The sequence below is a fragment of the Sander lucioperca genome, chromosome 11 (genome assembly GCF_008315115.2).
Source record: "Sander lucioperca isolate FBNREF2018 chromosome 11, SLUC_FBN_1.2, whole genome shotgun sequence".
Lineage (NCBI taxonomy): Eukaryota > Metazoa > Chordata > Actinopteri > Perciformes > Percidae > Sander > Sander lucioperca.
The window spans coordinates 6,091,727-6,106,770 of NC_050183.1; the positions used below are offsets into that span (position 1 = coordinate 6,091,727).

Genomic DNA, 15,044 nt, shown 5'->3' on the forward strand with positions numbered 1-15,044 from the left:
GTAAATCCTTTCCTGGTTTTTGGCCAAAAACACATATTTGGAACAAAGTTCCCAAAAATATAAGAAAAAATTGGCCACTGCTAAATTAAAATGTGGGCCCATTCAGTCATATCTCTCACCGTATTGTAGTTATCTGGTATTTTATTCGTTTAAAATCCTATGTGTATGTCTTGTTATATTACTTAGCATTATATTTATATAATGTCTTAATGTTGTTGAAAGGTGGTGCTGTACAAATAAACTTGCTTTGCTTTTAATACTAGAGGCAAACTAGAGCTTTTCCTCTGAGTAGGCCTACTTCTGAGTAAAAGTAAGAAACACACAGAGACAGGTGTTTCTGTATTCTTTATGGCAATGCTATTCTACAATAATACTGTGCATTGACCCTGAAGTTGGCTAGAGAATAAAGAACCTTTGCTGCAGTGTTTCAGCCCATTGGACAATGCCAGGAGGAGTAGGAGGAGCCAGTGTGAACACCACGGCTGCCTCTGCTCTTTCTCTCCGCTCCGCTCGTTGCTCTGCTGCAGGCTGCGTGGCTTTCCGAGAACAAACCGAGCTAGGCTACTAACTTTTTACATTGTTTTTTTTACGCGTTTAAACTCGAAGCTCGCGACGCAGACAAATGGCTCAACCATTTCCCAACACTTTAGGTTGCGATACAGTTTTAAACTCGGAAAGCGAATTTGTCTAAATTGTGTCACAACTTCAAACAAATCAACGACGGAACAAGTTGGAACCGAGATAAAGGAATCCGGATCAGCTTTGCGCCTATCAAGGTAAGCATTAGACGGCTAATCCTCCTAAATTATCGACCACCGAGATACGTGCCTGTTTGACATTTCTCCAACTTCCGAAATGTGAGGAGTTTAGTCGCAGGGAGTAACGTCGGATCATTTGATGTTGGCTGATTGTAGCTGCCTGGATGTTTGCAGGCTAACTTGGGAGGAAAGTTGAGCGCATGCTGAAGTGCTGACCGTAGTTTCACATTTACTGCACAAAACGAATTGGATTTCACGCTGAGTGCCTCCACGGAAGTCCACAGCCCCCTTTCAGTGGGATTGAATAGCCGACTTAAATTTATCTGCTATGAAACAATGGAGGCTTTAAAGCGGAAGATATAAATTTGGTCGTTTTCAAGTTGTGGACAGTCTTTATTAACCTACGGTGCCATGCCATGATAATTACTAACTGGTTATTTTACATTATTATATTTATTAGAAATGAAATAAATGTAATACAAATGTATTTAGCATGAAGTGAATCTTATTTTAAATTAAGCATAAACATTCTCCCACTTAATGCAGTGGCTGCATGCCTGTCTAAATCCACTGCAGATGATCAAAAGAGAGATTTTCAAAGGTTTTTATCTGTTGCACAGTGGTTATATAATTTCATCCTGAAGGAGCTGGACTGAAGTGTTACATCTTGTGGGCTTGAAAGCTTTGGCACCATCTTGTATGTGAACCAGCAGAGGAACAAGCTGAAAGGAATTGATTGGCTCTCCCTGTGGTTGGAGGTGACTCACAGCCCTGAAATGTTTATAGGGGTGGAAAGATGTGATATAGTGCAACACACCCAGGTGTTGTTTCTTTGCCTATCATTAATTACAGAAGGAAGGTTGATTTAAAGGCCAGTTAATGTAGCTCATTTGTTTTCACAGGTTTTGAGAATTAAGTCTTGGCACTGATGTCTGTTTTATGGTGTAAATCTCCATGTACACACACTACAGTTTTGTGTGGGAGTGCTCCTTATCTGATCTCCTTTCATCCCTGAAGGCTGAAGTTTATTTCCGTTGTAACCCAGCGTACTGATATGAGTATTTTATTTCTGAACAACTCGTTCAGCAGCTGTTAGCATAGTGAGTTTTGTTTAATCATAAAATGGGAGGAGTGTTTATGGTAATGTTCACATCAAAAGGGGGGGTGCATGACCTGATAAAATCTCTTCCTCCTGTCCAAGTGTTATAAATGGTTGAATTAAACAAATGTAAAGGAGTGGCTCTTTTTACTTGTGCTTATATTTTTGTATGCTCTATTTCTTCCTCCAGGTCCAAGTCAAGATGTCTGTCAGTAACCACGAAAACAGAAAGTCTCGCTCTAGTTCTGGCTCAATGAATATCCAACTCTTCCATAAGACGTCCCATGCAGACAGCCTGTTGACTCAGCTCAACCTGTTACGCAAACGAAAAATCTTCACAGATGTCATCCTGACGGCCGGAAATAGATCCTTCCCCTGTCACCGGGCCGTCCTGGCCTCCTGTAGCCGATACTTTGAAGCCATGTTTAGTGGCGGGCTCAGGGAGAGTCGTGACGCCGAAGTCAACTTCAAAGACTCTCTCCATCCAGAGGTGCTGGAGCTCTTGCTTGACTACGCCTACTCAGCCCGAATCCTCATTAACGAGGAAAATGCGGAGTCGCTCCTGGAAGCCGGTGACATGCTTCAGTTTCACGACATCAGGGATGCAGCAGCAGAGTTTCTAGAAAAGAACCTCCACCAGTCAAACTGTCTGGGGATGATGCTGCTGTCAGACGCCCACCAGTGCCAAAGACTGTACGAGCTGTCGTGGAGGATGTGCCTGGCGAACTTTGCTACTCTCTTCAGGACTGAGGACTTCCTCAGCCTACCCAGAGACAAATTCCAGGAACTGATCCTCAGCGAGGAACTGGAGGTGGAGGATGAGAGCCTGGTGTACGAGGCTGTTATCGACTGGGTCAAGGCCGACATGGAGCACAGGCACAGCGAGCTGCCAGAGCTGCTGCGTTGTGTCCGCCTGGCGCTGCTCCCTGAAACATACCTGCTGAAGAACGTTGCTTCAGAGGAGCTGGTGATGTGCCATAAGGTGGGCCGTGAGATTGTCGAAGATGCCGTACGGTGCAAAATGAGGATCCTGCAGAATGACGGTATTGTAACGGGGTTCTGTGCCCGGCCGAGGAAGGTTAGCCAGGCCCTGCTGCTGCTGGGAGGACAGACTTTCATGTGCGATAAAGTCTACATGATCGACAACAAGACGAAGGAGATCACCCCCAAAACAGACATCCCCAGCCCCAGGAAAGAATGCAGCGCCTGTGCTATTGGTTGCAAGGTATGTATATGAGCTATACTTAAATATGTGCATTTTAATGTAATGGCATGTAGAAGTAAACAAAATTTAACTTCTCTCCATGTGTCTCAGGTTTATGTTACCGGAGGACGTGGCTCTGAAAACGGGGCCTCCAAAGATGTCTGGGTCTACGACACATTACATGACGAGTGGTCCAAAGCTTCACCTATGCTGGTAGCCAGATTCGGACACGGGTCTGCGGAGCTCGACCACATGCTGTATGTTGTGGGAGGACACACTTCTCTTGCAGGATCTTTCCCTGCATCTCCATCTGTGTCTCTCAAACAGGTGGAACAGTACGACCCTCAGACCAATAAATGGACCCTGGTGGCTCCGCTCAGAGAGGGGGTGAGCAACGCTGCTGTCGTCGGGGCCAAAAACAAGCTCTTCGCCTTTGGGGGCACCTGTGTGAACAGAGACAAATACCCCAAGGTGCAGTGCTTTGACCCCTGCCAGAACCGTTGGTCTGTGCCGGCCTCCTGTCCACAGCTGTGGCGCTACACTGCAGCGGCCGTGGTTGGTAACCATGTCGTGGTAATCGGAGGCGACACTGAATTCTCAGCCAGCTCTGCTTACCGGTTCAACAGTGAGACGTACCAGTGGTCAAAGTTTGGCGATGTGACAGCCAAACGGATCAGCTGCCATGCAGTGGCGTCAGGAAACAGACTATATGTGGTTGGGGGGTACTTTGGGGCTCAGAGGTGTAAGACACTAGACTGTTATGATCCATCGTCGGACTCCTGGGACAGTGTGACCAGTGTGCCCTACTCACTCATTCCTACTGCCTTCGTCAGCACATGGAAGTACCTCTCAGCATAGAGAGAGACGCACTGAGTTTCTATGGTGAGTAATTGTAGTTTCCTTAAACTGACACAAACAAAATGTCAATTATAGGTGCTATGCGTAGTGTCCCTTGTATTGTCAGATAATATATGGGAACTCATTTTATGGAAAGAAAAATGTCTTTAGATAATTCACACCACATACTGTAGTTACTTAACAGAGGTGAATGTCAGTTTGAACCGGACAAAGCCAACTTTAAAAACCCCTCACTGTTTTCAGGGTTGCTAGTGGTTACAGTTACACAATATCTAGCTGCTGCGATGGCTGGGTGTTGAATAAACATGGTGGAGCCCTGGTTTAGAGAGCAGGAGGAATGTTAGCGGTGCTGACAATTACAGAGCGAGAGCAACAACACAAGACCTCTGTCCCTGACAAGAGCGAGGTGGAGAGGCAGGGATCAGGTCTGTGCTCGTAGGTGCTCTGCAGGGCTGGTCCTGGGTGCTAACCTAAATGCCTAGCATGAGTCAGTACCTCAAAACAGTAGGGGTGGGGGGGAAATCGATACAGCATACCGTGGCACTACTGTATCTATACACAGACGCCACATATCAATATTTTATTATGTATGTGTTTGTCTGCTTGACAGTCCCATTTTGCAGCAATAAAATTGAAGTGAGATGAACAAAAAGAGAAATGTATCTTTTTAGATAAAACAGTTTTTCTTTTGGGGACATAATTTGAAATTGCGAAAAAATTGATGTTGGAAAAAAAGGTAATAAATTGCAATATCGCAGAATATTGCAATATATTTAAAATCGCAATAATATCGTGTCGTGATGATATCGTATCGTGAGGCCTCTGGTGATTCCCACCCCTACAAAACAGTTAAGTTATAAAAGTAGATGTGAGCAAGAGGAGCATAAGGAGCCTTCGGGGAGCTTTAGATGAGAGGCAAAACAAACCTTTTAATATCTTACATATGTGTGATACAGAGCTTACTTTGACATAATTGGAAAAACCTAGTTTTACCCCAAAAGTCCTCTGTACACTTATTGATACAAGCCCCTTTTTTCTTAATACAAATAAAACTTTATCCAAATAGCACCTTTCGTAAAGTGCTTTCAAGGACAAAAAGAAAGTACCTAAGTATGTGCTGACAGACGCCAGGGCAATCTGTTCTGCTCCGAGTAAAAAAGCCTGATCGGTAATCTTATGAGGAATTCGGGAGAGGGGGTTAGTGGGAATAAAAAGGGAAGGATACATCTCAAGGGTATGAAAATATGATTGACTTAGGTGTAACATACCATGTCAGTGTAGAATTGCTCGCCCTAATCTGCCTGCAGGAATGACAGGTGGCAGTTTTCACAGCTTCATGTGAGATAAGAGATGATACATTTTTCCTGAGGTGTTTTCAGTTTTTCACACAGGGTGAGGACGGAGGGAGAGATGGAGGGGCCAGTAGATGAAACAAGAAGAGGATGTACAGTGATGTACAATGAATGTTTTGCAGGTTGTCGTGCCCGGTGGTGGTAGAGCTAGTTTTAAGTTTTGTGACGTGAGGCCTGTCCTGTGATCTTATTTTAGCACTGATGCAATCAATAGAGAACTGTTCATTGCTGCAGTAATCATTGGTTTGCTTTTTAAAAAGCCCAGACTCTGCTGCATCCTTTGTATTGTTGGTTCTTGTGGTTTTATCTTTATTGGAGGTTTTCTTATGCTGACCACATTCACTGAGCTTTTAGAAAGCACGTCTGTCCTAATGTATTATTTTGTGCTACAGATTCAATGGTTTAATGCGGCCCATTTGCCATAAAGATCCAGTCTGTCACCAAGAAAGGGAATTTGTTTATTTATCAAAATATCAAACCATTGCTTTAAACGAGACTGGAACAAGCTGAGTTTGTTAGCCAAATCTTTATTTTTAACAACTTTGGCCAGAGATCAAAATGGATAAAACTTCGTAAATGTAAACTATACTCATATATCTGACAGGTAAAGTCTGTTGTTTGCATTTATTTCAATGCCCCCATAACAGTTGAAAATCAAGTTTAAAGTATTTCTAGTTGTTGCCAAGAAAGATATTTCATCAGTGTCAATGATGTAAATAAGAATACTGAAGTACTGAAGTAAATAGTGTGCAAAGTGTGGCAGATTGGTCCGTTTAAAAAAACAAAACAAAAAAAAAGATAAAGCGTACTGCAAAACAGCTTTCTCTGTCAGGAATATGGGAAAGTGATTCTGAACTAGGGCTTTGACTTTTGCCCAAAAATCATATTCGAAGTTCGTTTGTTTATGAATATTAATATTAGAATATATTCGAATATTTATTAATAATATTTTGACCATTAAATGCCTTCAGTAAGGCTTATGTTGGTATCAAAGTTCGTATATGTTCTGTCCATCAGAGGGCAGTGTATCAGTCAGTAGGCGTGCAATGATGTTAGAAGAAAAACACACTGCCACCACTGTTTTTTTTTTTTTTTAGGAGTGTGTGTTGTGAGAGAGTGACGGTGATTACCGGTAGCTTCAGAGCGAGTAGCGACTCTATAGTCTTAGTGAGAGAAACAAAGTGTCTCCTCTGTTCTTTCTGACCACGGTGGGAGATCTGGAGCAGGAGAAGTTAACCCTCTCCTTGATTTTACGTTGTTTATGGAGAAAGAGAACCAGGAAATGAGTCGGGGGAAATGCGCTACCAAGCCACGGCCGAGCGACGTGCGTCGCCGCAACGTGTAGTTACATTTTGAAATGCGTGAAAAAGCCTCGGAATCTGAATTGAAAACAAGGTTTACAAGTAAACACATTTACAAAAAAAAATGCCCATAACAGGTTCGAAATTCGAATATTAAGGGCTGCCTAATATTCGTTCGAATATCAATTTTTTTTTTTTTTAATATTCGATTTATATTCGAATATCAAAGTTCGGCGTCAAAGCCCTACTCTGAACAAGCTCCTTTTATGCTGCCAAGAATTTATTTTGAAATTAAAGTTGAGGGGAAGCAAGTGAGAAGCAGAGAGCTTATGTGTGACTTGTGTCTTCAGTAAACAGCTGGATATGATGGAGCTGGGGGCTTAGCATTATGAGGCTGTTGGTATGGACCGCTAGCCTCGTTTTTTTTTGCCGGGATGGAGACAGGCTGGCTATGAAAGATCAAGGCACTGCATCTTTATGAACTCTTGCAGTTACAGCAGCTACCATCCCACTGCTGGCTGCCTTTCTGTTTAATTACAGCAGACATGGAAAAGCTCAGTTTTCCATCTTGTTAAGCAGGCGTCCTACCCTGACACTGGTCGACTCTCTCTCATCTGAGAGTCGGGGGGGCTTGAGAGGAGAATCCAAGTGGCAAAAAATGTAGGGAGCAACATAGTGACACAGAGCAGGATGCCTACACACAAACACGTGGAGAGAGGGAGATGACGTGCAGACCGACTAAGCCAGGAGAAGCAAAGCTATATTTTGCACCATGTCTGTCTGTCTGATCAGCTGTACAAGTTTTGTAGTATTGTGAGTTTTTACGCATTTGTCAAACCACTAATTTTCCACTTGTACAACTCTGTCTCTCACACACAGGCACTCACATTGCTAGCATTGCCTGTCCTTTAAAAAGCCTGCCATCCTTACTCTAATTTGGGAGGAATGAAGGTGTGGCCTGCATTCCCATTAGTAAAGATTTGTTAATGTTGCCTTATGGTTGAGGCCCTTTTAGTTGTTGTTGTTTGCGTGGCCTGTGTGCGATAACCAGCCTTTTTGTCACCACCTACTGTAGTTTGTGGTCCTGTGTATTTCCAACAGATGTGACTAACCACAGACTCTAGGGCCAAGCCAGAACCCACTGTTGATGGAAAAGTATTTGTAAATGTTAAAGCATTATAGTTCAAATTGGTTATGGTCCAGACGGGAAAAGTAAATAACTTTTTAGGCTAAAAACAAAGACCTAAATAGTTGTAATATTCGACTATTGCCTGTACAATTTTTACAGTTACCAGTTAAGCTTAGATTAGTATATTAAGTGTGTGTTTTGGATCCGTAAGCAGAGGACCATCATGGTGGAATCTGGTCAGTTTTTCGTTCCAGACTACAACCAGACAGGATGTAACCAGAGATCCCTGTACAAAGTTCAGGACAATCTCTCTCTCTCCTTTAAACTAATGAACTTTAACAGCCCCAAAGATGACGGTTATCTACGCTTGAGCCTTTGTTTTCTCAGCCCCCCCCCCCTCCCTCCCCCCCTTCCTCTGTTTTCCTTTTCCACCCCTCCCTCCTCATCATCCCTCTCCGCTCCTAAAAATCAGACATAAGCAGTATTCTCCTCTCAACGGCTTCAACCGAAGCACTTATGAGGTGGGCACGGCTCTGGGTGATAGTGTACACCTGGAGAGGTCAGGGGCCACAGAGGGAGTCCTCGGCGGGCGCTCTGCTTTCCCAGACAGCTGCTGTAAAATGGAAAGGTCACGTTGGGATCAGGGAGGAGGAGTGCAAAGGCCCCAGTCACTCAATACTAATGTTTTATTAATGCCTCGCTGTGAGGGCCACCAGGAACACAAGCTGAATGAGGCTTTTATTGTGGCATCTGTGTACAACAACGATCCCCCCTCTCTTCCCTCAGACACACACATACACAGTCAGAGTTAGTATGTGCACACACTTCTTCTTCAGTCCCTTGAGTAATCAATCTGCCACATTACAGCCCTCGGCACGGCTGCTTAAATTTGCATAAACCTAATGGAGTTTTTATTGGTCTTTTCACCATGCTGCGAGTAACAAAAAGGAAAAGGGGAAAAGATGCTTAAAATGGCTGAATAATCACCCAGACTAATTTGATTACGCCCTTAAAAAGAGGCGAGCCATTATACAGTTACAGGGGCCTCTGCAGGAAGCCAGCTGGGATGGGACAGAGTGTGTCTGCCTGGTATTTAATGTGAATTACGTAATATTTGCGCCTCTGAAGTAGTACTGAAGTGGCACGTTCTGGTCTTTGTTCTTAAATCGTAAACTGGAGTTTTTTGCAAGGATTCATCAAGACTCAATATACTTTGCAGCTGTACCAAGATACTTGTGTCTCTGAGCTCACCCAGGAGTCCTTAATCTGTCCCTGAAAACGATGCAAAATCATGTAAATGAAGTGACTGTGATTCATACGTTCGTCAATACAGTGCATTTCTTTGTGGTCATTAGTAAACATGGCACAGGGGGGACACAAGGGACACATAAAGAAAAAGGACTCAGCTTTGGTGTGTTACATCGTGGGTAACTGGGCCTTTGGAAGACGTTATTTAATAAATGTGACAGGCAGACAGGCTGAGTCAGGTTAGACCTCATAGTGCCAGATCCAATCACTTCATATGGTTCCAGCCCATCTGTTTGGTCTGCTGTGGACACGTGGACTCCCTCCGTCCCTCACAGCTTCACACTGTGGTTACTGCACAGGATCGGACCAAAGGCACACACACACACACAGGGCATCTGGGTACTTTCTGGGTTACAGTTATTAACCCTACCACCTGTTGGCACTCCAGACAGCTTACTCCCTGTTGGCAGAAGGAAGTCGGACAGGTGAAGGTCCATTTGGTTGTTTCGGTGCAGTAAGAGTTTGAATGCAAGTCAGGATGAGTTTTTCTGTATAAACAACTGTGCTTTGAAATGTGGGTAAAAAGTGTACAGTGTGGACGCTGCAGCTCAGTGTTGAGTAGAATTGACCTTGACGTGACAGGTAATAATGACGGCACTGTGAGGCAGTCTGGAGCTGATTTCTTGTGACAGCGGGACCCTTGTTGTGGCGCTGGGAGCTGAAGTTTGATGATGCGAGATGGGAATGGTGTTTTTTGATGGATGTACTGATAATGACAGACACATAACCTTTGTGGGTCAGAGTGTATCTCTATGGAATACAATTTAACCTTTTTGTTTTGTTTTAAAGTTCAATAATGCACTAGAAATCAAAGAAAAGTGTTTCAAAGTGCACCTTTTTTGATGTGGTTGGCTTGGGTTGAGATCATGCTGGTGGTTTGACAACACGACTGCATCATGTGAAAGCCCATGCTCTTTGCCGTAGATAGATGACTAAATATAAAGCTGCAACTCGTATGAAACGGTGATATTGTCATAGTTGGAGCGGAGCAGAGTGGCAGAGTATTTAAGATTTAGAGGCATGCTCTTCATCATCTGCACTTGAGAGCGATAAGACCACCAGCAGCAGCAGAACTCAAGAAGTACAGTGACCCATGCACATGTACACACAGAGAGAGCAGCAATGGAAACTTCCATCAGGCCTGCAGTCACAAGTGATGCAGTAAGTGCTACTACTGCAACTTTACTTTGATCAGGAAGCTGAGTTTGTCTTGCAGCATACAGTATGTGCTGTTAACTGGTTGGTTTCAGTGCTGGGCGTTGAACTTGAATACTTTTTTGGCACTGATCGAAATGTGTCTGTAGCAGTATCATAAACTGTCAAATACTGAAAGCTGGCACCGAATGTGTGGCCAGATTTGGAAGCTTGTTTACTTATTCTGTGAGCACTTTGTGATTTAAATGATAATTGTGCCAATTTCAGATGACAGATGACTAGTTCTTGTACAACTGCTTATATTTATACAACATTTAACATTGAGAAGTGTGGCTTATTTCGTTAAATTAAAGGAATACTTCACTGGTTGCCTAGCAACCTCACAGTGATGATAAGACACCAGGAAGCCACTGCGCAGGGCCAAGAAAAGGACTGGTACATAACCCCCCGTAAAACCACAGCTTGTTGTTTTTAAGGACTAAACAGAGGAATATATATAACGTGTTAGTTAGTGAGCTTTAGCGGTGCTGGTAATTCCCGATGTCTACCACCGAGTTCAAGTGGTGTCCCCAGTGAAACATCACCATGGACGATGATATAGTCTATAGGCCTATCTGTCTCTCCTCTCAGTGCTGAGCACTCGGACTGCAGACTGGGGGCTGCGCGACTTATGCAAACTGATCAAATCATATGGACACAAAACGTGCTACAGCAGCTATATCCACCATTACAAATAAAGGGATGTCTGTCATCTTATCAATCCTGACGTTCTTTCGCCATAAATGAGTGTGTTTCATAGACTGTAAAAAATGTGTTTTGCTTTTAAATCACGACGCTGGGCTCAGTGGTCGGTCAGTGACTGTCAGCCATCGGCCTAGCGTAAATGGTAGGTGGATTTGGGGTTACACTTTACTTGAAGGTATCTACATAAGAGTGACATGACACGAACATGAACGTGTCATAAACATTATAAACAAGTCATAAACGTTTATGACATAATGCTTCTTTTAGTAAGTGTCATTCGGTTTTTGTCATGACAAGTTATGGTTATGGTTAGAGTTAGGGTTCATGTGTCATGACTGTGTCATGTCACTCTTATGTAGATACCTTCTACATAAGAGTAAAGTAAGTAAAGTGTTATTGGATTTTGTTGCCTTCAGACAGAGCCAGCCTAGCTGTTTACCCCTATTTCCAGTCTATCTTCTAAGCTTACTAGCTGCTGGCTGTAGCTTCATATTTAACAGAGAAATATGAGAATGGTATCGATCTTCTTATGTAACTATCTGCAAGAAAGCAAAAATGGCAAACTATTTTTTTTATATTTTGTAGTCTTTTTTTGATATTTCTCAAAGTAAGGTATCAAAAGGTCTGTGTTAATATTGGTACAACATTTGAAAATGAAACCCTTCCCTATACTTGGTTTGTGCCTTGAGGCCATTCGACTGATGCTGTCTAGTACGTCTTATTTTAGCTTTCAGGTTAATACAAAATACTGTATTTTGCATTGCATCAACCTGCCAGAGTAATTCTTTCAGAGTTTAAATGTATTTCCTCCTGCTTCTTATCCCGAAGCTTGTTTGTAACCTCTTTCTGTCTCTCTGCTAGTAGTGCAGTGTTCTGGCTGTGTCCCACTGTTATGCTAGAGGCAATGTCTTCACAACAGTAACAGATGTGTATGGATCAGTTGGGGCTTCAGTAGTATCAGCCGGCTTTGTCAGCCATGGAAATGAGAACTCATTAGGTTATCCAAACAAGCCCCCAGCAGAGTCTGTCTGTACAGTAACTGTCAACTGTGTTTCTCCTAGAATAGAGAGCACACACACATCCTTCATCTGTTCTGGCAGAATGAATTATCATCCAAAATATGCAAATCAGAGGGTAACATTTCTCTCCATCCCCCCAAATATCCAGTGGATCATTTCTTCATAACAGCAGGGGAGGGAAGTTAAATACTGAAGTATCTGAAAAACGGCGGAGATAAAGAGATTCTAAAGAATTCACAATGTTTAGTAAAATATTGTGCTTCACACATTCAGGAATTTGACAATTGAACCATAAGGAAGCCTCTTACAGTTATGACTTATATCCAGATAAAGCAGATGAGCAGATGGTTTTGGAATATGTGTTTAGTCCAGAGAAGCTTATTTTTGCAGCGTGGGGTCCTCTCTACTGCCACCCTCAGATATTTATTACCTAGCGACATAAATGGCTTGAGCAGCTTAATCCCACATGCCAGGAGGACTTTGGTTAAATAGCGCCCCATCCTGAGGCATTATTAACGCTATGTGGGTAAGCCTGATAAAATGGCATGGTGATAAGCTAATGTGTAGCCCGGAGGACCAAAGTCTCTGCATTCCTCTCCACTCCCTTAGAATGTCCAGGCTGCCCCTCTGGTCATGTGGTTGTTTCTCATACAGCAGAGTTCACAGGACCTAAACATTAATCTCCCTCTTGTCTTTTTCCCCAGATCAGCCGTGGTGTCTGGTATGCAGGCATGTGTCTCTCTTCACTGGCTGCACGGAGGAGGAGGAAGAGCTTGTATATTCCTGCTGTGGCTCCATCCAGCCTGATTCACTTTATTAGTCTGCGGCCTCTTTCCACCTGATCTGTTTACTCTTACTTCTTGTGTAACTTTCCCATGTAGCTACTAGCATGAGATGGACTGGTTGCCATGTCTACTGCAGTGGGGGCCTCACAATCTCTATACAACATGCGAAGCACAGCCAGGAAGCAGACCGATAGCATAGATGTGTGCTCCAGTCATCTGCCTCAGATCTCCAAACTTTTCTCTTTCCACCTCCTGGGGCCAGTCTGCTAATTGTATCGGCCCTGCACTGCTCAACTGACCCACTCCATCATCAAATATGTGCTTCATCTCACCAGTAGAGTACCAGTTAACAGACTCCGTAAGGACTTATTAGTGTCTCTCACTGACATCTTGTTTTAAAGTCAACAGAAAAGAAAGTCAGCTGGTCCTTTTGTTGTGGTTTCTCTCCACTCCTGACACTGAGCGTTTTACTCAGGTGTAATTTATTTAGACTGCTGATAGACTGAATTAGACCTTTGCTATGCTCGTGTATGGGGAAGGAGAGAAGACATTTGGGGAAGTGTATGATTTTGTGCACAAAAACAATCTTCCTGTCTGTATTTTTAGACTTTGGACTCGGTCTTCCCTCAATTTTGGTAAGCTAAATTTGTATCTTCCTCCTTGACTTAAAATATGCGCTCGCAAGAGAGAATGTGGCCCTTTAAGGCCTTAAGAAGATACTTTTCTGTTTCAAGATGTTATTTCAGGCTATGATTTTTTTTTTTGTCATTTTTTGTGTGTATTTTGTGTCTCAGGGTTATGTATAGTTTTGCCTGTATTTGTTCAAGGAAGGGTAACGTTTTCTGTCTTTTTGTTTTGTGTGTGAATGTACTATTTTGTTTTTTGTTTGTATACAGTTTCACAGAGCTCTCTCGTTTTAGAATACATTCTTACATACATTGTTTTGCCAATTGTAAATGTATGATTACGGTTAGTAGTAGTGGTCATATTTAAAACGTATGTTTCCAAAACCTGAATAGCTAACCTTCGTGTCCAAAGTAGTTAAATACTTTGTAGCTATAATGTTATTTTTTTCATTTGATATTTCACAATCTTTAATGGAAGTTTTTCGTGTGTATAGTTTGTATATTTGCTTTGTAATGAATTTGTAGAAGCCTTTGATTTGCACATTTTGTACAAAAATCTCTTAATGGTCTTAATTTTGTATCTTTGTCCTAACCCAGCTTGGGTAGTGTGAATAATCAAAAGCGTTTTTGTAGCAAATTATCAAGTTGTTTCTGTTTGAACAATATCTTCCTTTGCTCTGTGGGGAAGTCTGCAGTTTTCCAAAATATCAAAGTATATATCAAATACACTGATATATTAAGCTATTACTGATATACCATCTGTTACTTCATGTTCTACAGCCCATAACTGGTTAATAAATATCCTCTTGTTGAAACCATATTTTCCGTTGTTTGTCCTGTTGTTTTCCAGGGAATGACTGGAATTCAGCAGCTGTCATTAAAACAGCGTGGGCAGCCATATAATCATACAGGTACACTTAACGTGCCTGGAATAGTTTCCAAACGCAGGTTAGGAGTGGTTTTGGTATTTACCAGGAACACCCGTCTCCTTCCTCCTGTCTGTGTGCAATCCAATTAAGATCCAATGAGATGAACAATCCATGCTCTGTCTCTTATATAATCCCCCCCAGAAGTACAGTATATGCTTAATGCTCAAGTAAAGTACCTCAAAATTACCTAATAAAGTACAGTACTTGAGTCAATGTACTTTTCCAGCACTGCTCACATGTAAGATGTGCACACACATTATGAGCCTCAAACATGGAAGAATGTGCTAATGCTGCTCCATACCTCTCATTCTAAAGCGGCCAGGTTTACGTGAGAAACTGGTGCAGTCCAGATTGGGCGTTGCAAGGGAAGAAGTCTGGTTGGCACATTTGTACAGTGCGGCAGGGAGGAGAACCAGAGAGGAATGTACCCACACTCAGGTTCAGGGAGGCAGCTCTGAATGTTCTTCTACATATCTTAGCTCCTGAGCTGTGGTATTCAAACAATCCAGCTCCACTTTGAAATGAGACATCACTTGATGGCTGTTTCTTTAGTAGCTTGTGGTATACTCTAACTTTCAAATTCTCCTATTTATTTCTAAGTAAAGGGTTGTCAGAGCATCTGTCCCTCAGAATCCCTGGCAACAGATGATTTAAACACCAAGTAGAAAAAACGTTAAGCTCTGACGAAGTGGGTAGGTAAATGTTTTACAAATCAATAGAGAAAATGTGGATATAAATCCCAAATTATCACTTAAAAATAACCTGTCGCATGAACTT

General features: G+C 42.6%; 1 protein-coding gene across 1 annotated transcript; it reads left to right on the forward strand.

Moving 5' to 3' along the window:
• Positions 1-458: 458 nt before the first annotated feature.
• On the forward strand, positions 459-14,158 carry enc3 (ectodermal-neural cortex 3). The gene is made up of 4 exons (XM_031307305.2): positions 459-776; positions 2,048-3,082; positions 3,173-3,943; positions 12,632-14,158. Exons 2-3 carry the CDS (start codon positions 2,060-2,062, stop codon positions 3,917-3,919), a joined length of 1,770 nt encoding a protein of 589 aa, XP_031163165.1. The 5' UTR covers positions 459-776; positions 2,048-2,059; the 3' UTR covers positions 3,920-3,943; positions 12,632-14,158.
• The last annotated feature ends 886 nt before the right edge of the window (positions 14,159-15,044 follow it).